Genomic DNA, 17,045 nt, shown 5'->3' with positions numbered 1-17,045 from the left:
AGAGAGAGAGAGAGAGAGAGAGAGGCAGAGACACAGGCAGAGGGAGAAGCAGGCTCCATGCCAGGAGCTCGACGTGGGACTCGATCCTGGGACTCCAGGATTGCGCCCTGGGCCAAAGGCAGGCACGAAACTGCTGAGCCACCCAAGGATCCCCTAGGGTTCCGTTTATATGGCTTTCTGAAGGGAGGAAACTATAGAAGTAGAAAGCAGGAGGGAGTGGGGTTGACAATGGAGGTCATGGGGACCTGGGAGAGGTAGTGGGCTACGTGTCCGGGGATGGTAGATGCATAACAGCATGGTTACAGGACTCATCCCAGCAGTTGGGCCAGGACTTGCAGAAGGCCCCTGCTGTGGAACTCAGCTCCTGCTCCCAGGCCTGTTAGAGTTACCTCCATGGCTTTAGGCCCTGTCAGGAGATCTCATCTGGATGACAATCCCTTAAACATGGCATTCATTAAACAAGAAATTACTGGGCAGTCACTATGGGCCAGGCTCCCTGCTGGACACTGGAGACTCTCAGGTGACCAAGACCACCCTGCCTTCAAGAAACATCCAGGCTGGAGGATACATGGCCCTGACCTACCTGACACATTCACCAAGGCCTGGTGCCCTCATCTCCCACTCCCCTTCTCTACCCCAGCTAGCCAGCTCTTGCCAGACAGAACCCATGGGTGTATCAAAAAATAGTCTTTATTGTAACGAGTATAAAACAGAGCAGATCAACTGGCCTCTCAGTCTGTACAAAGTGTGGGGCTTAAGACCACCTGGGCTGCCCCCATTACTCCCATAATGCCCTGCCCCAGAGCAGTGCCCAGGAGCTCCATGGAGGGGAGGGCCACCCCAAGTACTTTTTCTTAAGGAGAGAGATTGGGGGTGGGGGAGCACTTTCTGCCTGAGGGAGGCAAAGGATTGAGTAGAAAACTCTCTGGAGTAGAGTTGCCCTCCAGTTATTCATGGGCCTGTCCGTACCTTCTGTACCCTCCAAGTCCACTTTATGAGCACAGGGACCAGTGGCCAGCCTGGAACGGGCTGAGACACATGCCGTCAGAGGGCCACACGAGTACAGCAGTGGCGTAGCAAACACGGCAGGATGCCCCGGTTCAGCTGGTGGAACTCCACGAGCTGCAACAGGTCCGTGAAGCGAGTCTGGCCATCATCCATGCTGAAGTACAGGCGGCCCTCCTCCTCACTCTGGGGGGAGCCACAGGGGATGGAAGGTCAGGAAGAGGCCGGAGGACTGAGGTCCCCAATGGTCATGCAGGGACAAAAGAGAGAGCAAGAGACCCCAGACACAGTGGGGGCTGGAGAGCTTCTTGATGAGGAGGACAGGGATTACTCACCGGGAGAATAAGATAATGCTTGACCTTCTGCAGGTGGCACAAAGAGAGGACAAAGCCCTGTGGGTTCCTTTGACTCTCTCGGACCAGGAACAGGCTGCCGGGAGACAGGGCAACATTACCCGAGGACACACAGCTGCCACCTTGACACAGGGTGTCTCCTATCTCTGGATCTGTTGGCCTGCTCAGCCCGGCCCCTTACCCGTCCACCAGGCCCTGCTGCCCGATGAGCCGCTGGCTCTCCTCTCGAGAAATGCGTCCATGGAACCAGGGTTGGGTGCGGTGGATGGCTGGAATTGGGGGAGGCAGAAGGGTGGTCACTCTGGGGAGGAGACCCCCCCCCCATACTAGCGACCTCTACCAGGAATGCTCAGAGAAGCCATGGCAGCCCCCACCCCTGGAGATGCTGGGTGCTCACCTACCTGCACTAAGGCTCGTACCAGAGCCTGGGGTGGGCAGGCTGAGACGATGGTTCTTCTGTAGAACAATGGGGAACACAGGGGATCAGGACATGACTGGAGGGCTACCTGGCACCTCAAGAATATAGAGCCCCTTTCCACACCTGGGGAACTGCCTTACTCCTCTCTTTCTCCCATACCATGGAAACCCACATCTTGGAGAGGCACACCTGGGGGGCTCAGCAAGTTAAGCATCTGACTCTTGATTTCGGCTCAGGTCATGAGATCGAGCCCCAGGCTGGGAGCCTAAGATTCTCTCTCTCCCTCTTCCTCAGCCCCCACCCCTTCAAAGCACATGGAGAGGAGTTCCCCCGTACAAACATGCAGATGGGTGCAGGCCCCTCACCCTCCAGGCCTGGGCCTCCTCCAGAGCTGCACTCAGAGCTTCCCGGGGGTTCTCAATGACACGCCCAGCATGGCCAGAGAAGTCCATGGCCACCAGGGTGTTATCAGAGACACTCCTCTGTAGATGGCATAGGATGGGGAGGAGTCAGAACAGGGCCCATGTATCCCCAGGATGGGGCCTGGGTGCCCACTCCCAGCTACTGCCCCTGTGCACTTACCAAAGGTGGAGAGCCCACACAGGATGGACGCAGGTGGCGAGACTGTGCCTGCTGATAATTCTTATACAGCTGCGCCCCATACTGCAGGTGGAGGGAGAAAGAGAGCCTGAGGTCGAGCAACTGCTGTGAAACCCCCATATGCCAGAACTTCCCAAGACCAAGACTGTATCTCTGCCTTGGATAAGGAGCTTTCTGGAGCCAAAGTCAGGACTCTGGCCTTGGACCAGGCATACTGAGAGAGCAAGGCTACAATACCCCCTCATTCCTGAGAGGAGACTCATAATTCCTCCTTCATGCCAGAGGGCCCAGGGGGTGGGGCCAGCCCCCCATGCCCCTCCCAGAGTCCCACCTTGAAGAGGCGGAATGCTGCTAACCAGCAGGTGCGGCTCTGCTCATCCTCGCTGCAGAAGACCCGCAGCCCCTTATGGCCGTTTCGAAGCTTGTTCGGCTGTAGGGAGAGGAAACCGGCTGGTCCCATATCTTCCATTAGGACCAGGTGCCTGCCTCTGTGGGGCAGGGCAAGGTGCAGGGAGAGGAGTCTGGGTATCCCAGATGGAGATCAGAAGCCCTAGGTAGGATCCTGGGCCCTGAGTACCTGCCATTCCCTCCCAGGCCCAGCCATGGTCTTTACCTTGATACAGAAGCCGAAGTCTGTGGGCATCCCATAGAGCTTGCGGCCCTCGGTCACCACATACACATTGGACTCATTCACGTCTGCTACATACTGCAGGTGCCTCGGGTCCTATGTGGCACAAGTAGGCAGGACTTGTTACAGGCAGACCCTATTCCCTTACTATTGTCCCCATAAGCCAGGTGAGGAGATTTCAGAGAGGAGCAGATAAGTGCCCCAGGTCACACAGCAAATAGAAGTAGAGCCAGGACTCAGATTCAGTTCCACCTGCCTTTCCCACTACCTTCCTGGGGTAGGTGAGTCAGGAGGGAAAGAGGAGCAGCTGAGGGTCTCAGGTCCCAAGGGGAGAAAGATCCAGGAGTTCCAACAGGGAAGAGACAACAGATAACTCCTAGAAGGACCGGGAAGGGGATATCCTAGGGGCAGAGGCTGTCAACCCTCAAGACCTCACCTTGGAGGTGCCCTTGGTGGAGTAATAGAGGCCAGACCGGCGCAGGAAGCAGAAGAAGCGTTTCCAAAGCTTCCGTCCTGACCCTCGAAGCTGCAGGAAGCCCTGGATCTCTGGGAAGCTGCCTGCATTCAGGAAGTTCTGAGGCCAGAAGAGAGCAGGAAGAGGGTGAGAGGCCAAGAGGGAGACAAGGGAGACACACACACACACACACACACACACACACACACACACACAGCTTCAGAAGAGAAGGTGCTCCACATGCATTTATTGTTCCATTTCACAGACCAAGAAACTGACACTCAGCCAGGAAGGAGGGACTTGTCCAGTCACCTGGGACTGTGCGAGGCTCCCCACCACATAGAGGGAGGCACAATGCTTGAGGACCAAAAAAGCAATAGGCGATCCTGGGGAATCATGAATATGCCATGGAATGGGGGTGTCCCTTTACCTGGATAAGGTCTTCGTGGGATAGGCCTGTGTGTGCGTCCACACAGCTGGAGACCATCTTTTCTGGGAACAGGGAGTGCTGGGGGGAAGAGTCAGGAATCAGGGACGATGGGCCCAGGCTGGGGGCCCGGGTGTCCCAGTGCCCAGACGCCCTTCACACACACTCACCGGAGAGCTCTTGAACAGTTCGTACTTAGCGAAGTTCTTCCGGAAGACAAAGCGGCTGTCTCCCCCAATGGGCCAGGCAGCCTGCACTTCCACCACGGACTCATGGTCCTCCAAGCCCCGCTCTGGAGTCAAGGGCCGAAAGCAGTGGTCAGCGGACACCAGACAGGCCTCCCAGGGGGGCTACCTGCCTAGCCCAAAGTGTGAAGCATTGCCTCCCTGCCCGAGACAGCCCCTGGCACCCCAACTCACCTAGTGCTAGATGGGGGTGGCACTCCACCAGCCCCCAGTTTTCATCACTCAGGGCATGAGCTCTCTGCACCAGCATTTCACACACGTAGCGGGCTGTAGCACCTGCCGCCACCTCCACAGACCTGCAGGCCCCATCTTCACTGTACACCTTTACTACCTGCACCCCAGGAATTGCAGGTGACTTGAGGAAGGGTGAAGGGGGGTTATTTCCCTTCCCCTGCCTGCTATATCCTCAGGGACTCCTGACTGAATTTCCCTCCCCCCTCCAGGGAGGGGGCACCCTACCCGCCTCAGTCCCATAGCACCCCCATATCCCTGCCTTCTCTCTCCCAAGACAACTCACATGGGGGCAGCTGGCATCTCGAGGGAGCAGCCCCCTTGCACCAGAGGACCCCCCAAGAATGGGGGTCTGTGAAGGAGGACTGCAGAGCTCAGGGAAGGGGTTGGGGATGGAAGGCAGAGAGGTTGACCGCAGCTCTTCCTCTCGAAGAAGATTCCTGTGGCCCGAGGTGGGGGATGGGGAGAGAATTTGTTGACTTACCCAACACTGACTGCCCCCCCCCCTACCAGCCCCTTCTCAGCTCCATCACCCCATTGTACCTGCTGGTCGGAATGGGCAGAGGCTGGGACCTCTTCACTTCCCCAGGCAGAGGAGCATCGGGAGGTGGGGGAGTCCCAGGAGGGGTCCCAGGAGCCAAGTACAGGTCTTCTGGGGAGCTGCTGAGATGAGGTGGAGACAGACCCAGCTCCATAACATCTAAGGGAGAAGAGGTGACTGAAAGCAGCTGCTCGTGTGCCCTTGTCCTGCAGAGAAGGGCCAAGTGGACCCAGACCTCCAGACTTCACACTGCTGTCAAGGTACCCCTCCGAGTTGACACGGCACCTTACTGCTCCCCCTCTAACTGGAGTTTCCCTGGAACCTTTGGGGAAGGGTAGCATGAGCCCATTTACAAGAAGGGGACATCAAGTCCCTAAGAAGGAAGCATCCTTGCCCCCATCACAGGTGAGTCAATGAGTGGAACTTTGATGGAACTTTGTTGTTTTGACTCCAAATCTAATGCTCTTCTGTTGGCCCCACATTGCTCAGGGGAAAAGCTAAGAGGGTACCCCCGCACACACCAGCTGGGCAGCAGCAACAGACTCCATGACCCACATACGGTCGAGGCTGACTCTGTCTCTGAGCTTGCCCCGAGCATGGGACACTCACTCCTCTGGGCTTTGCCCCGGGTTTTTCCAGTGCTTTGTTGCCAGATCTAGTTGCCAGAGCCTGTTGTGGCAACGCCTGCCCAAGTGCTGAGTGATGGCCAGAAGGGGAGAAGGAGGTGGAAAAGGACAGGAACCAGGAGGGCAGGAGGCAGACTCAGACAGGACTAGCCTGGGGACCCTTGCCCCAGCAGCCCCTAAACCTTGCGTGCCCTCTCCAGACTCCTCCTCCTGCCCAACTTTCCTGAAGCCCCAATGCCAAAGTCACCTCCTCTGAGCAGCCTTCCTGGATTTTCCACCTTCAGACTGAAGGGCTCCCTCTCTGCACTGGCCTCTGTGCCAATGAAGCGCACCTGTTTTGTCCACCCACTGGTCTGGAGCCACCCAGCACTCCCGGGCAGGGCCAGAGTCTCACCCACGTCCTAGCACCCACAGGTGCTGCAGAGGAGGGCAAGTGAGGACAGGAGAGCAGAGGCAAAGATGCCCACTGGGGACAGAGGCAGCACAGACCCCTCTGGCAGGGCTAGAACCTGGGAGGACCTGGGAGAACCTGAGACCTAGGCCAGTGCCTTGAGGCAGCCTGCAGCACCTGGCAATGGAGCAGGCCCCTGACCCTTAAGTGAGGGGATCTGGGGGACAGGTGAGTCAGGGTGGGGCGGGACAGCACTGCCTGGGGCTCTCTATTCAACCTTGACTCATCTGCACGACTTCCTGGCTTAGGAGAAACACAAACAGCCCTGCCTCAACCCACCTCCGGCCCCTCCCGCCCCCAACCTTGACAGCCTGGGAGGAATGGGGGAGGCTCAGGGCAGGGACAGGTGGGGGGGGGGTGGAGATGTGGGGCCCGCAGCTCCTCTGACATCATCTTCTCCTCCCCACCCTTGGCCCGCCTCCAGTCTGGGTGGGACCTGCAACCTGCCCTGGGGTCCCTCAGTCTCCACCCAGCCCAGGAGCCCCCTCTCCCAAGGAGAGAAAAAGGCCTGGCTAGGATTCAAAGGCCCATCTGGATTAGAGCCGACCTCCCAGTGATGCCCTCACTCACCCAAAGAAACCGCGCAGTGCTCCCTATCCCGTCTGGGGCCTACCAGGTTTTCATTCTGCTGCTGCGTTGCCCCACCCCTGGCACCCAGGACTCAGGGGGCCCAGAAGACTCATCTATATCAACCCTGGGGGATGAGGGTCCTAACACACTCTGCGGTGTCCTGGCCAGAGGGGTACTACAGGTACAGGAGGAGCAAGACACCTGAGAGGACAGACACAGACAGGCAGACAAGGAAAGGCCAGGAGGGAGTGGCAGGGAGGGCGCTCAGGGTCCTTTGGGGAAGGGCAAGACACATCCACCAGTGAGCGTCAACAGACACCAGAATATCGACAAGCCACAATGTCCCCACTCCCATCCCATCTCTCCTCTGGCAACTAGTCCTGATGACTTCACTCCAGGAAGACTGGGGGTTGGCGGGGGGAGGCTGCAGGGAAGCCAGAGACCAAAGTAGGGTCCCACTCCATCCCAGAAGGAAGAGGAATCGGGGCAGTGTTTGGGCAGGGTGACCGGAGTAGATTTAAATCAGCATTGGATGGGAGTCTGGCCTTAGAGAGCTGGAGGGCCACTGAAGACTTGGGTTTGGCCTCCTGATCCCTCCACCTTGCCCTCCAGACCCTTCTAAGGCAAGAGAATGGGGCGGTCAGCACCAAATAGATGGGATGGGAAGAGAACCAGATCCTAGCTGTGGTCGGGAACCCCCTCCCAAGAGACCTGAACCATTCAAACTGCGGCCCTAGGCCCAGCGGCTTCTGCTGAAGAAACCGACCCCCCAAATCTATCAGCCCCCCCAACTACAACTCCAAACAGAGGCTTCCCCAACGGCCTCTCCTGCCCCGCGGCTGCGGCCCCACCCTCCGGCCCGCCCTCCCAGCCTGCAGTCTCCTTGTTTACTTCCTGAATCCTGCCCCACCTGGCGGGCCCCAAGGGCGGGTGGCAGGGCCCAGTATTAGGGCCCAGAGAAAACAAGGCCACCAGGAGGGGGAGGGGCCAGCGCGGCCGAGGCCTGGGCTGGGGACCAGCAGGTGGCGGGAAGCCCCCGCGTGGCCCAGCACTCCACGCCCCGCCCCCGGCGGGATGTATATGGGGAGGGAGGGCTCAGCCTTCGGGGTTCTGAGGGTGCCGGAGGGCCCAAGCGAGGAGGCGGGAAACCCCCAGGTGACCCGGAGCCGAGGGGAGGGCCCAGGCCCGAGGCCCCGCCCACTCCCTCACTCTGGGGGGAAAAAACACCCAATGGGAAAAGGAGGGGGGGTGAGCTTTCTTAAAGTTTAATTTGGGAAGAATGCTAGATTGTGTCTGCGGAGTTAATCATTACAGGCGCTTGCCTTCACGGAGGGCTCCCCAGCAGGACCGGGGGCGGGAGAGGGGGAGCAGAGTCCAGGACGCGCCCACCCAGAGGGGCCATTCTTGGCGGGGGGGGGGTGGAGGCCCGCCAAGGGCGGACAGGTGCATTCTCCATCCCCTTCGGGTGTCGGGGAGACCGAGACTCGGGGCTTTCTCCAAACACTGCCCCCCGCCCCCACACGCGCACACACACCTTCCTAGGCCCCCCGGCGCTGCGGCCCCCCAGCCTCCGAGCCTCCGAGCCTCATCCCGACGCCAGGAGGGACCCCCGGGCCTGCCCCGCCCCCACCTTCCCTTCCTAGGGCGGGACCCGGTGCTTTGAGCCGGCAAACAATCCCGAGGCCGAGCTCTAGCAGTTTAGAGGATGGATGCCTCTCCTCTGCTGCCCTCCTCACTGGGGGCGCCCCCACCCCCACCCTCCCACCCCCGCGGAGACGGCAGTCTTGGGAGCCTTGGGAAACGGGTAACAGGAGGCTGAGCAAGGAATGACTCGGGGCAGCCCTCGGGCTCCGGCCCCCGCTCCTCGCTCTCCTCCCGGGCAGGTGGGGAGGGGCTAATTTCAGCGGGAAAGCGGCGTCTCCCGGAGGAGAGGATCGGATCTTCCCTCCCCATCCCCATCAGCTGCTTTTTGTCCGGGGGCCAGAGGGAGGCCGGCAAAGGGGAGGAAATGAGAACAGGGAATGAAAACAGGGAGAGACAGGCAGATGGTGAGGTAGGGGCGGGATGTGGGAGACTGGAGAAAGGAAGCGAGGCGGCCAGAGTAACACAGCAGGAGGCGGGATCTTTCCATAGTGACTCCGGGACCTGCCGCTGCCCCCCACCCTCAAGATGAAGTGCCCCTCTTGGGTCCTTACCTGGACCCTGGACGTAGGAACACTTGGCTGGGGCCACTGGTTTAGGGAGGGAGACGCCAGGCCCTTAACTACCTGTCCCCCTCCTGCGCCCGCCCTTGGCCTGACATCACTGGGGGGGGGGGGACAGGAGGGGGAGCCAGGCGGCCGCCCGTCCGCCCACCTGGGCGACCTGCCAGCCCCTGGCCCTGACACGGGCACAGCCTGGGGCCCTGTTGCGGCTGGGGGTGGGGGCAGGCTGTCGGCTGGGACCGATCTTGGTCACCTTACCTGGAGGAGCCCCAGGAGGAGTAGCAGGACACGGGGTCCGAAGTCTGGTTCTGTCTAGGGACCCCAGATACCTGGGCTTGATTTCAAATCCACTCCCTCTTCTCTACAGGTGCTAGGAGGGTGTCCCGACTTTGGAGTAGAAGTGAGGGTTGGGGGAGGGAGAGCCCTGTGTGTCCAGGCTCCTGGCCCAAGGAGACTAAAATTATCTTGGGCAGGTGGGGGCGGGGCCTGGGGGAGAAGCTAGGGAGGAGGAACCCTATGAGGAGGGGCGGGGACTCCCTGACACTCGACGCTGGCTGGGATTGTTTTTGCCCTTCTCAGCCCGGTAGCAGGTGCCAGGGGAGAGGCAGGGAAGACAGCGGAGCTGAGAAGCCTCAAGAGCAAAGATCTAGAGCCCTCGTGACGTGGGAGGGAGGGACTGGGAGCTGGAAGGTGAGGGGATACGGCGCTCACCCTTCCTCATGCTCCTCACCAAATGGGGTCTGCTCGTAGGCCACATGAGGGGGGCTGCTTGCGACTCTAGATCCCACCTGATGGGGCAAGGAACACTCAGCAAAAGAGGGAAGCCAGCCAGAAGGGTGTCCAGCAACAGGGTCTGCCCCTTGACTGCCAGCCACAGTGCTACCACCCAGCTTGCACCCTGGCCCTCAGAGGCACCCAGAGTATGATTGCTGATCTTTGCAAAGTCCAGGGGTCTCAGCTTCATCTGAAATCGAAGGGGTTCGGCAGAGTCTTATGGTGAGAGGAGTGATCTGGGGAAAGATCTGGCCAGGTGCCAGAAGACTCCCCTTTGAGCGATCACTTTAGCTCTCTGCTTCAACATTAGGCAAACCCAAGGGTCAAGCCTGGAAGGCCAGAGATCCAAGGCAGTGGCCACCTCCCAACCTGAAGTGGGTGACAGGTGGGTAAACAAACAGTCTTCAGGGTGATAAGAGGTCTGGGAGTGGCTTTAGCCTCCACTTTCTCCAAATGGGGGTTTTCCTCGAAAAAACAGTATGAGTGGACCAAGCAAAGAAGTGGGAGAGGGGGGACAGCTAGGTGGCTCAGCGGTTCAGTGCCTGCCTTCGGCTCAGGGAGTGATCCTGGAGTCCCTGGATCGAGTCCCACATTGGGCTCCCTGCATGGAGTCTGCTTCTCCCTCTGCCTGTGTCTCTGCCTCTGTGTGTGTATGTGTCTCATAATAAATAAATAAAGGGGATCCCTGGGTGGCGCAGCGGTTTGGCGCCTGCCTTTGGCCCAGGGCGCGATCCTGGAGACCAGGGATCGAATCCCACGTCGGGCTCCCGGTGCATGGAGCCTGCTTCTCCCTCTGCCTATGTCTCTGCCTCTCTCTCTCTCTCTCTCTCTGTGTGACTATCATAAAAAATAAATAAATAAATAAATAAATAAATAAATAAATAAATAAATAAATAAAATCTTAAAAAAAAAAGTGGGAAGGGGGTGAGGTCACTTGGGCCAAGGAGCAGCTTCTACAAAGCACAGGAGACAATACACTCAATTATTCCTTCTTTCATTCAATAATATTTGTTAAGTACCTACTATATGCCAGCCCCATGCTTGGTACTAGAGAAATAGTGAAGAGCAGGAAAAACCGACCCTGCCATTATCCTCATGCAGCCCTGTTGGGGAGACTGATGTTAATCAAAGAATCCCATGAGGAGCACCTGGGAGACTCACTCAGCTAAGTGATGGACTCTTGATTTTGGCTCAGGTCATGATCTCAGGGTTGTGAGATCAAGCCCTGTGTTGGGCTCCCTGCTGGGTGGTGGAGCCTGCTTCAGATTCTCCCATTCTCTCTCCCCTTCTGCCCTTCCTCTCTCTCAAAAGAAAAAAAAAAAAAATCACACAAAAATAAGAAATGACAGGTGACAAGTATCTGGGAGAATGACTCACCCAGAGAGGTGGGAAAGCTTTCTTGGTAGAAGTGAGGAGCAAGCAGAGGAGAAACTGGAATAGGGAGAAAGTAAAGATGGGTGGGTGGGAATGTGGGGAGGAGGGTACCTTTCATGATGAGGAAACAAGTGCCAAAGCCCTTAGCGGGAGGGGACATGGCATGAGGGAGGCAGAGTGGGGTTGAGGAAGGAGAGGAGGCCACACTGGCAAACTCAAGCAGGTGTGGAGAAAGGCAAGTGCTTCGAACTCAGCCATGTTTCTGAGTGTGGCCTATGACCACCTGCTGCCATATCTCCTTAGGCTTGTAGAAAAAACAGATCCCTGGGCCCCTCCCCACCTACTGAATCTCAAGTCTCTGGGGCCCAGACACAGGAATGTGTGGTATTGACAAGCCCTCAGGTGGTTAAACCAGGTTTGAGAGCCATCCATCCTGTCTGTCCAGACAGGCAGGAACTATGGGCTGAGGCCAGACCCTGTGGTGTCTCTCTGGGCTTAAGTAGAGGCGCAGAGAAGCAGGCAGATTTCTATTTTGAAAAGATCGCTCTAGATGTTAAAGGATAGGGTTAGAGAGGGAAGCCAGATTCAGAAGGCTGAGTGCTATAGGATTCTATTTATATGGCTTTCTAAAAGGGGTGGAACTACCCCCCTGAGTGAGGAGTCTGTTTCTTCCTCTCCCTTTGCCCCTCTCCCACCTCCACTCCCTGCTTGTATTCTCTGCTCTCTCTCAAATAAATAAAATATTTTTTCTCTTTCTTTCTTTCTTTCTTTCTTTCTTTCTTTCTTTCTTTCTTTCTTCTTTCTTTTTTTTTTTTTTTTTTTTTTTAATGAAGGGAGTGGAACTATAAAGACAGAAAGCAGGAGCACCTGTGTGGCTCAGTTCATTAAGTATCTGCCTTGGGCTCAGGTCATGATCCCAGGGTCCTGGGATCTAGCCCTGCATGGGGCTCCCTGTTCAGTGGGGAGCCTGCTTCTCCCTCTCCCTCTGGCCCTCACCCCTGCTCATTCTCTCTCTCTCTCTCTTTCAAATAAATAAAATATTAAAAAAAAAAAACAGATCTAGGGGCAGGGAGGAGTATAGGAATTAACAGCAAAGGGCACAGGGACTTGTGAGACGGTAGTAGAGCTGTTCTGTATCTTTGTCATGGTGGTAGATATACAACAGTGTGTTAAGTAGGACTCACAGAAGGGTACACTGAAGAGGGCCAATTCTTTTTTTTTTTTTTTTTTTTTTTAATTTATTTATGATAGGCACACAGTGAGAGAGAGAGGCAGAGACACAGGCAGAGGGAGAAGCAGGCTCCATGCACCGGGAGCCGGACATGGGATTCGATCCCGGGTCTCCAGGATCACGCCCTGGGCCAAAGGCAGGCGCTAAACCGCTGCGCCACCCAGGGATCCCAAGAGGGCCAATTCTATTGTCTGTATGTTATATCTGAAATTTTTAAAGAAAACAACAACAACAACAACAAATAGGTTTATAGATCAATGGAATAGATTCAAAAGTCCAAATATAAACCCTGACATTTCTGGTCAATTGATTTTTGACAGAGATACCAAGACAATTCAGTGGCAGAAAGATTAGTCTTTTCAATAAATGGTTCTGAGACAATCAACTATCCACATTCCAGAAGATGAATTTAGATCCTTATCTCACACAATCTACAAAGATTAACTCAAGATAAATCATAGACTTAAATGTAAAGGCTAAAGTAAAACTTCTGAAGAAACCAAGGGGAAAAAAATCTTTGTGACCTAAGTTAGGCAGAGATCTTGGATACAACAGCAAAAGCACAAGTGACAAAAGAAAAAAATTCAGCAAATTAGATGTCATCAAAATTAAAATTTTTTGCACTTTCAAAAGACATCACTAACTTATTAAAGGGGATCCCTGGGTAGCTCAGCGGTTGAGCATCTGCCTTTGGCCCAGGGCTTGATCCTGGAGTCCTGGGATCCAGTCCCACATCGGGCTCCCTGCAGGGAGCCCGCTTCTCCCTCTGTCTGTGTCTCTGCCTCTCTCTCTCTGTGTCTCTCATGAATAGATAAATAAAATCTTAAAAAAAGAAAAAAAAAAAAAACTTGGTAAAGATGGGGAGGAAACATTTGGAAATCATATATCTGCTTAGGGACTTTGTATCCAGAATATATAAAGAACTCTTACAAATCAGTAATAAAGAAACAAACCAATTAAGAATGGGCAAAAATGGGGAGCCTGGGAGGCTCAGTCAGTTGAGCGGCTGAGGCTGACTCTTAGCTTCAGTTCAGGTCATGATCCGGGGACGTACAAAGGTCGTGAGATGGAGTCCCAGGTGGGCTCTGTGCTCCGTGGGGAGTCTGCTTGAGATTCTTTCCCTCATCCTTAGCCCCTCCCCCTGTTCACACTCTCACACGTGCCCACACTCTCCCAAATAAATATATAAATCTTTTTTTAAAAATGGGCGAAGAAAAAAATAAAATAATAAAATAAAATAAAAATGGGCAAAGAGGGGTGCCTGGGTGGTTCATTTGGTTAAGCCTCTGCCCTCGACTCAGGTCATGTTCCCAGAGACCTGGGATCAAGCCCGTAGGTGTTCCAGCTTCCGTGCTCAGCGGGGAACCTGCTTTTCCCTCTCCCTCTGTTGCTCCCCCTGCTTGTGTTCTCTAGCTTTCTGTCAAATGAATAAATAAAATCTCCTTTTAAAAAAGGCAAAAGATTTGAATAGATGTTTTTCTAAACAAGAGAGATGGATGGCTAATAAGCATATGAAAAGGTGCTCAACATCAGTAGTCATTAGAGAAATGCAAATTAAAACTATGGTGATGATATACCACCTCACACCCACCAGATAGCTATAATCAGAGACAGACAGTAAATGTTGATAAGGATATGGGTAAACAAATCCTCATATACTGCTGATGGGAATGTAAAATGGTACGGGCATTTTGGAGTAACAGTTTGGTCAGTTCTCAAAAAGTTAAACATAAACTTACCATGCAACCTAGCAATTCTACTCCTAGAGAAATTACAACACAGGTACATACAAAGACACATGAACATTCATAGCAGCCTTATTCAAAATAGCTAAAAACTGTAAACAAATGACCATCAACTAGTATTGACTAGATTAACAAAATGTGGTATATCTATACAATGGGATACTGCTCAGCAACAAAAAGGAGCAAACTACCAGAACATGCTACAGCATGGACGAACCTCAAAAGCTTTATTCTGAATGAAAAAAGCCAGAAGCAAAAGACCATATATCATTTATAAGAAATGCCCAGAAAAGGCAAATTTATAGACAGAAAGCAGATGGATGGTTGTCTAGGGCTAGAGCTGGGAGCTGGGCTGCAAACAAGCAGGAGAGACCTTTAGAAATTCATGGAAAGGTTCTGTAACTGGATTGTAGTGATGGTGGCACATCAATCACTGAATCTGTTTAAAAATGTACCTTTTGGGTTTGTTTGTTTTTTTTTTTTTTAAGATTTATTTATTGGGATGCCTGGATGGCTCAGTGCATGATCCTGGAGTCCTGGGATCCATGGAATCCTGAGTCCTGCATCATGCTCCCTGCATGGAGTCTGCTTCTCCGTCTGCCTGTGTCTCTGTCTCTCTCTCTGTGTCTCTCATGAATAAATAAATAAATAAATAAATAAATAAATAAATAAATAAAACCTTTAAAAAATAAAAATAAAAAATTATTTACTTAAGGTGGGGAGGGGCAGAGGGAGAAAGAGAGTCTTAAGCAGATGCTTAAGCAGATGGCCACCCCTGCTGCAAATTGCCCCTGGCTGACGACAGCTAGCTCCCCGGGGACGTTACACACCCTCCGGCCTCATAGCCAATGACTGGCTGCTACGGGTTACAGAAGTCTGGTCTTCTCACCTAAAGGGGACAGCCCAGCAGTGCAGTCAGGTTCTAGAGGCCCCTGGATCAGGCAAAAAAAAAAAAAAAGCCCTGCATCAGGGCTCAATTTCACGACCCTAAGATCACCACCTGAGATGCAAGCGAAAGTCAGTCGCTGAACTGACTGCGCCCCCAAAAAATGCAGGATTCGAAGAAATGGTAACGCAGATGACCTGTTAGGATATGACGGTGTAACTCCAGGGAGGAAAGAGGTAGCGAGCCTCCTTCAGAGTTGGAAAAGATAATAATGCCAGCGCAGGTCAGGATGAGATAGGGGAGGTGCAGGAACAGTGTGATGGGGGTGTAGAGCCTGAGGAGTGGGAGCCCCAAAGCCTAAGGTTCCTGAATGCAGGGGAGAGACAGTCACTGGCCCGTTATGCCTACAGCTTCGGAACCGAAGAGTCAGAAGTACTTGAGTGTTGACCGACGGGGTGGTTTAAAACGCCATCAGCATGTTAGCGAGAAACGGCGACTATTCCACACCATCAGCCAAGCCCAGGCCCTGGATCCGCTTACCCCATCATTTTCGCTTCCTTTTGTAAACTGGAGGGCGCTTTGCAACCTAAAATATTTCACGAGCGTATATAAGGCCGTGACATCCAGCGGACCCGAGGTGCGAGGCAAGCCCGGCGCTCTGAGAACGCAGTCCAGGTAAGGTGGCCCGGACCGCCCGGCTCAGCCTAGAGCCCTCCAACTGGCTACAGAGTAAGAAGTGCAGCGGTAGTCGTGGCCTGCAGGGGGCGCCCGGACGTAACGCTCGGCCCGCCCCCTCCCGCGGCCCCGCCCCGTCACGTGCTCGCGGCGTCGCGTCACACCCGGAAGCAGCGGCTGAAGCGGAGTCCGGAGCAATGAGCGGGGAGCCGGGGCCGACGTCTGAAGCGCCCCCTCCCGGGGAGATTGAGCCGGGTAGTGGGGTGCGCATCGTGGTGGAGTACTGGTGAGCGTCTCCAGCCTGTGGGGTGTCTGGACTGAACCGGGTGGGTCCACGGGAGGCCCCTCCCCCGAAACCCAAGCAGACCCCCAAGCATCTTGTTCCTAGTGAACCCTGCGGATTTGAGGCGACCTACCTGGAGCTGGCGAGTGCCGTGAAGGAGCAGTATCCTGGCATTGAGATCGAGTCGCGCCTGGGGGGCACAGGTGAGGCCCGCAGAACACCTGCTGAGTCAGTGTTCAAAAATCTCAACTCTACCACTTTTCTAGCCCTGGAATTGGCGGTCTTATAGTGTCCGGCACATAGTAAAATGTCCAGCCAACTCGAGGCCCCCTTTCCAAAGGTGGGGGGGACGGGGGGCACAGATGAAGCCTGTAGGCAAAGACGGGTCAGACTGCAGAAATGTAGGGTTGGAGGAGACGGATCCCTTGCCGGAGTTAGGAAGCCTGAGTTCAAAGTACACACAGGTAACGCCTCCCTGGGGTTTCTTTAGCCTCGAGTCAGGGTTGAGAAATGGCTCAGAGAACTAGTCTCTGGTGGGGCCGGTGGGGACACGAAGGAGCCTGCGTGAAGTCTGAAGAATAGGAGAGCCTCTCCTGATTCGCCTCTTCTCAGCATACAGTTCACTCACGGATTTATTTATTTAATACCAGGGGCCTTTGAGATCGAAATCAATGGACAGCTGGTGTTCTCCAAGCTGGAGAACGGGGGCTTTCCTTATGAGAAAGATGTAAGTATGTACAATGTCGGGAGGCCCCCGGTTCACCCGGCCCCTGCCAGGGTTGGATCATGCCGTTCCACATTATCTGCCCTCTAGCTCATTGAGGCCATCCGAAGAGCCAGTAACGGAGAACCCCTAGAGAAGATCACAAACAGCCGTCCTCCCTGCGTCATCCTGTAACGACATGGGATTCTGGGTTCCTGCTCTGTTCTGGGGCCCAAGCCTTGGTCTCCCCTTTGGTCCTGCTGAGGGCCCCCCACTGCCTTTTTCCCCTCACTTGGGTCCCAGTAAGCTAAGAGACTCTGGCCTCCACTTTGTCCCTTTGGGTACCAGGATGGAATAGAAGCTGCTGTGGTCTTGGGGGTGGGAGAGAGAGACCTCCATGGACATTTCCACAGCCGCCTTATACCCCCTTCCCTGGATCAGTGCCCAAGAAAGTCTGCTCCCCGCTCCAGCTGTACTGATCAGACGCCACCAGGGTTCTAACCTCCCTTCCACTAGCCCTGGACAATGTCAGCAATTGGCAATAAAGTGGCACTACAAACACCTGTGCCAAACTAGTATGTATTTTTATGTTCAGTGTGTGTGTGTGTGGGGGAAGGGTTG

General features: G+C 54.7%; 2 protein-coding genes across 6 annotated transcripts; one reads left to right on the top strand and one right to left on the bottom strand.

Moving 5' to 3' along the window:
• Positions 1 to 672: 672 nt before the first annotated feature.
• GRB7 (growth factor receptor bound protein 7) lies at positions 673 to 9,231 on the bottom strand. Of its 5 annotated transcripts, none has more exons than XM_077853085.1 (15): positions 9,012 to 9,231; positions 4,905 to 5,061; positions 4,648 to 4,801; positions 4,305 to 4,461; positions 4,056 to 4,177; positions 3,889 to 3,966; positions 3,441 to 3,578; positions 2,990 to 3,100; positions 2,708 to 2,806; positions 2,359 to 2,439; positions 2,142 to 2,258; positions 1,760 to 1,814; positions 1,540 to 1,627; positions 1,341 to 1,434; positions 673 to 1,191 (listed from the first exon to the last, which is right to left on the bottom strand). In XM_077853085.1, exons 2-15 carry the CDS (start codon positions 5,054 to 5,056, stop codon positions 1,045 to 1,047), a joined length of 1,593 nt encoding a protein of 530 aa, XP_077709211.1. In that variant the 5' UTR covers positions 5,057 to 5,061; positions 9,012 to 9,231; the 3' UTR covers positions 673 to 1,044. The 5 variants fall into 5 exon arrangements, with proteins under 5 accessions (XP_077709211.1, XP_077709210.1, XP_077709212.1 ...); XM_077853084.1 differs by lacking the exon at positions 9,012 to 9,231 and adding an exon at positions 8,745 to 8,863; XM_077853086.1 differs by lacking the exon at positions 9,012 to 9,231 and adding an exon at positions 7,441 to 7,718.
• A 6,333-nt stretch (positions 9,232 to 15,564) lies between these two features.
• On the top strand, positions 15,565 to 16,985 carry MIEN1 (migration and invasion enhancer 1). The gene is made up of 4 exons (XM_077853089.1): positions 15,565 to 15,724; positions 15,827 to 15,924; positions 16,372 to 16,448; positions 16,536 to 16,985. Exons 1-4 carry the CDS (start codon positions 15,636 to 15,638, stop codon positions 16,617 to 16,619), a joined length of 348 nt encoding a protein of 115 aa, XP_077709215.1. The 5' UTR covers positions 15,565 to 15,635; the 3' UTR covers positions 16,620 to 16,985.
• The last annotated feature ends 60 nt before the right edge of the window (positions 16,986 to 17,045 follow it).

Source organism: Canis aureus, chromosome 16 (genome assembly GCF_053574225.1).
Source record: "Canis aureus isolate CA01 chromosome 16, VMU_Caureus_v.1.0, whole genome shotgun sequence".
NCBI lineage: Eukaryota > Metazoa > Chordata > Mammalia > Carnivora > Canidae > Canis > Canis aureus.
Note: the sequence above shows the minus strand (reverse complement) of the source record. Positions and strands in the feature narration are given on the sequence as shown.

What these genes read in the sequence shown, in the direction of transcription:
- GRB7 (XM_077853085.1), bottom strand. Translation starts at nt 5,056, where the DNA reads ATGGAGCTGGGTCTGTCTCCACCTCATCTCAGCAGCTCCCCAGAAGAC. An exon ending in CTGCCCATTCCGACCAGCAG is followed by an intron (nt 4,802 to 4,904) that starts GTACAATGGGGT and finishes CTCGGGCCACAG; the next exon opens with GAATCTTCTTCGAGAGGAAG. An exon ending in CCACCCCCATCTAGCACTAG is followed by an intron (nt 4,178 to 4,304) that starts GTGAGTTGGGGT and finishes CCTTGACTCCAG; the next exon opens with AGCGGGGCTTGGAGGACCAT.
- MIEN1 (XM_077853089.1), top strand. Translation starts at nt 15,636, where the DNA reads ATGAGCGGGGAGCCGGGGCCGACGTCTGAAGCGCCCCCTCCCGGGGAG. An exon ending in GTCGCGCCTGGGGGGCACAG is followed by an intron (nt 15,925 to 16,371) that starts GTGAGGCCCGCA and finishes ATTTAATACCAG; the next exon opens with GGGCCTTTGAGATCGAAATC. An exon ending in GCTTTCCTTATGAGAAAGAT is followed by an intron (nt 16,449 to 16,535) that starts GTAAGTATGTAC and finishes TCTGCCCTCTAG; the next exon opens with CTCATTGAGGCCATCCGAAG.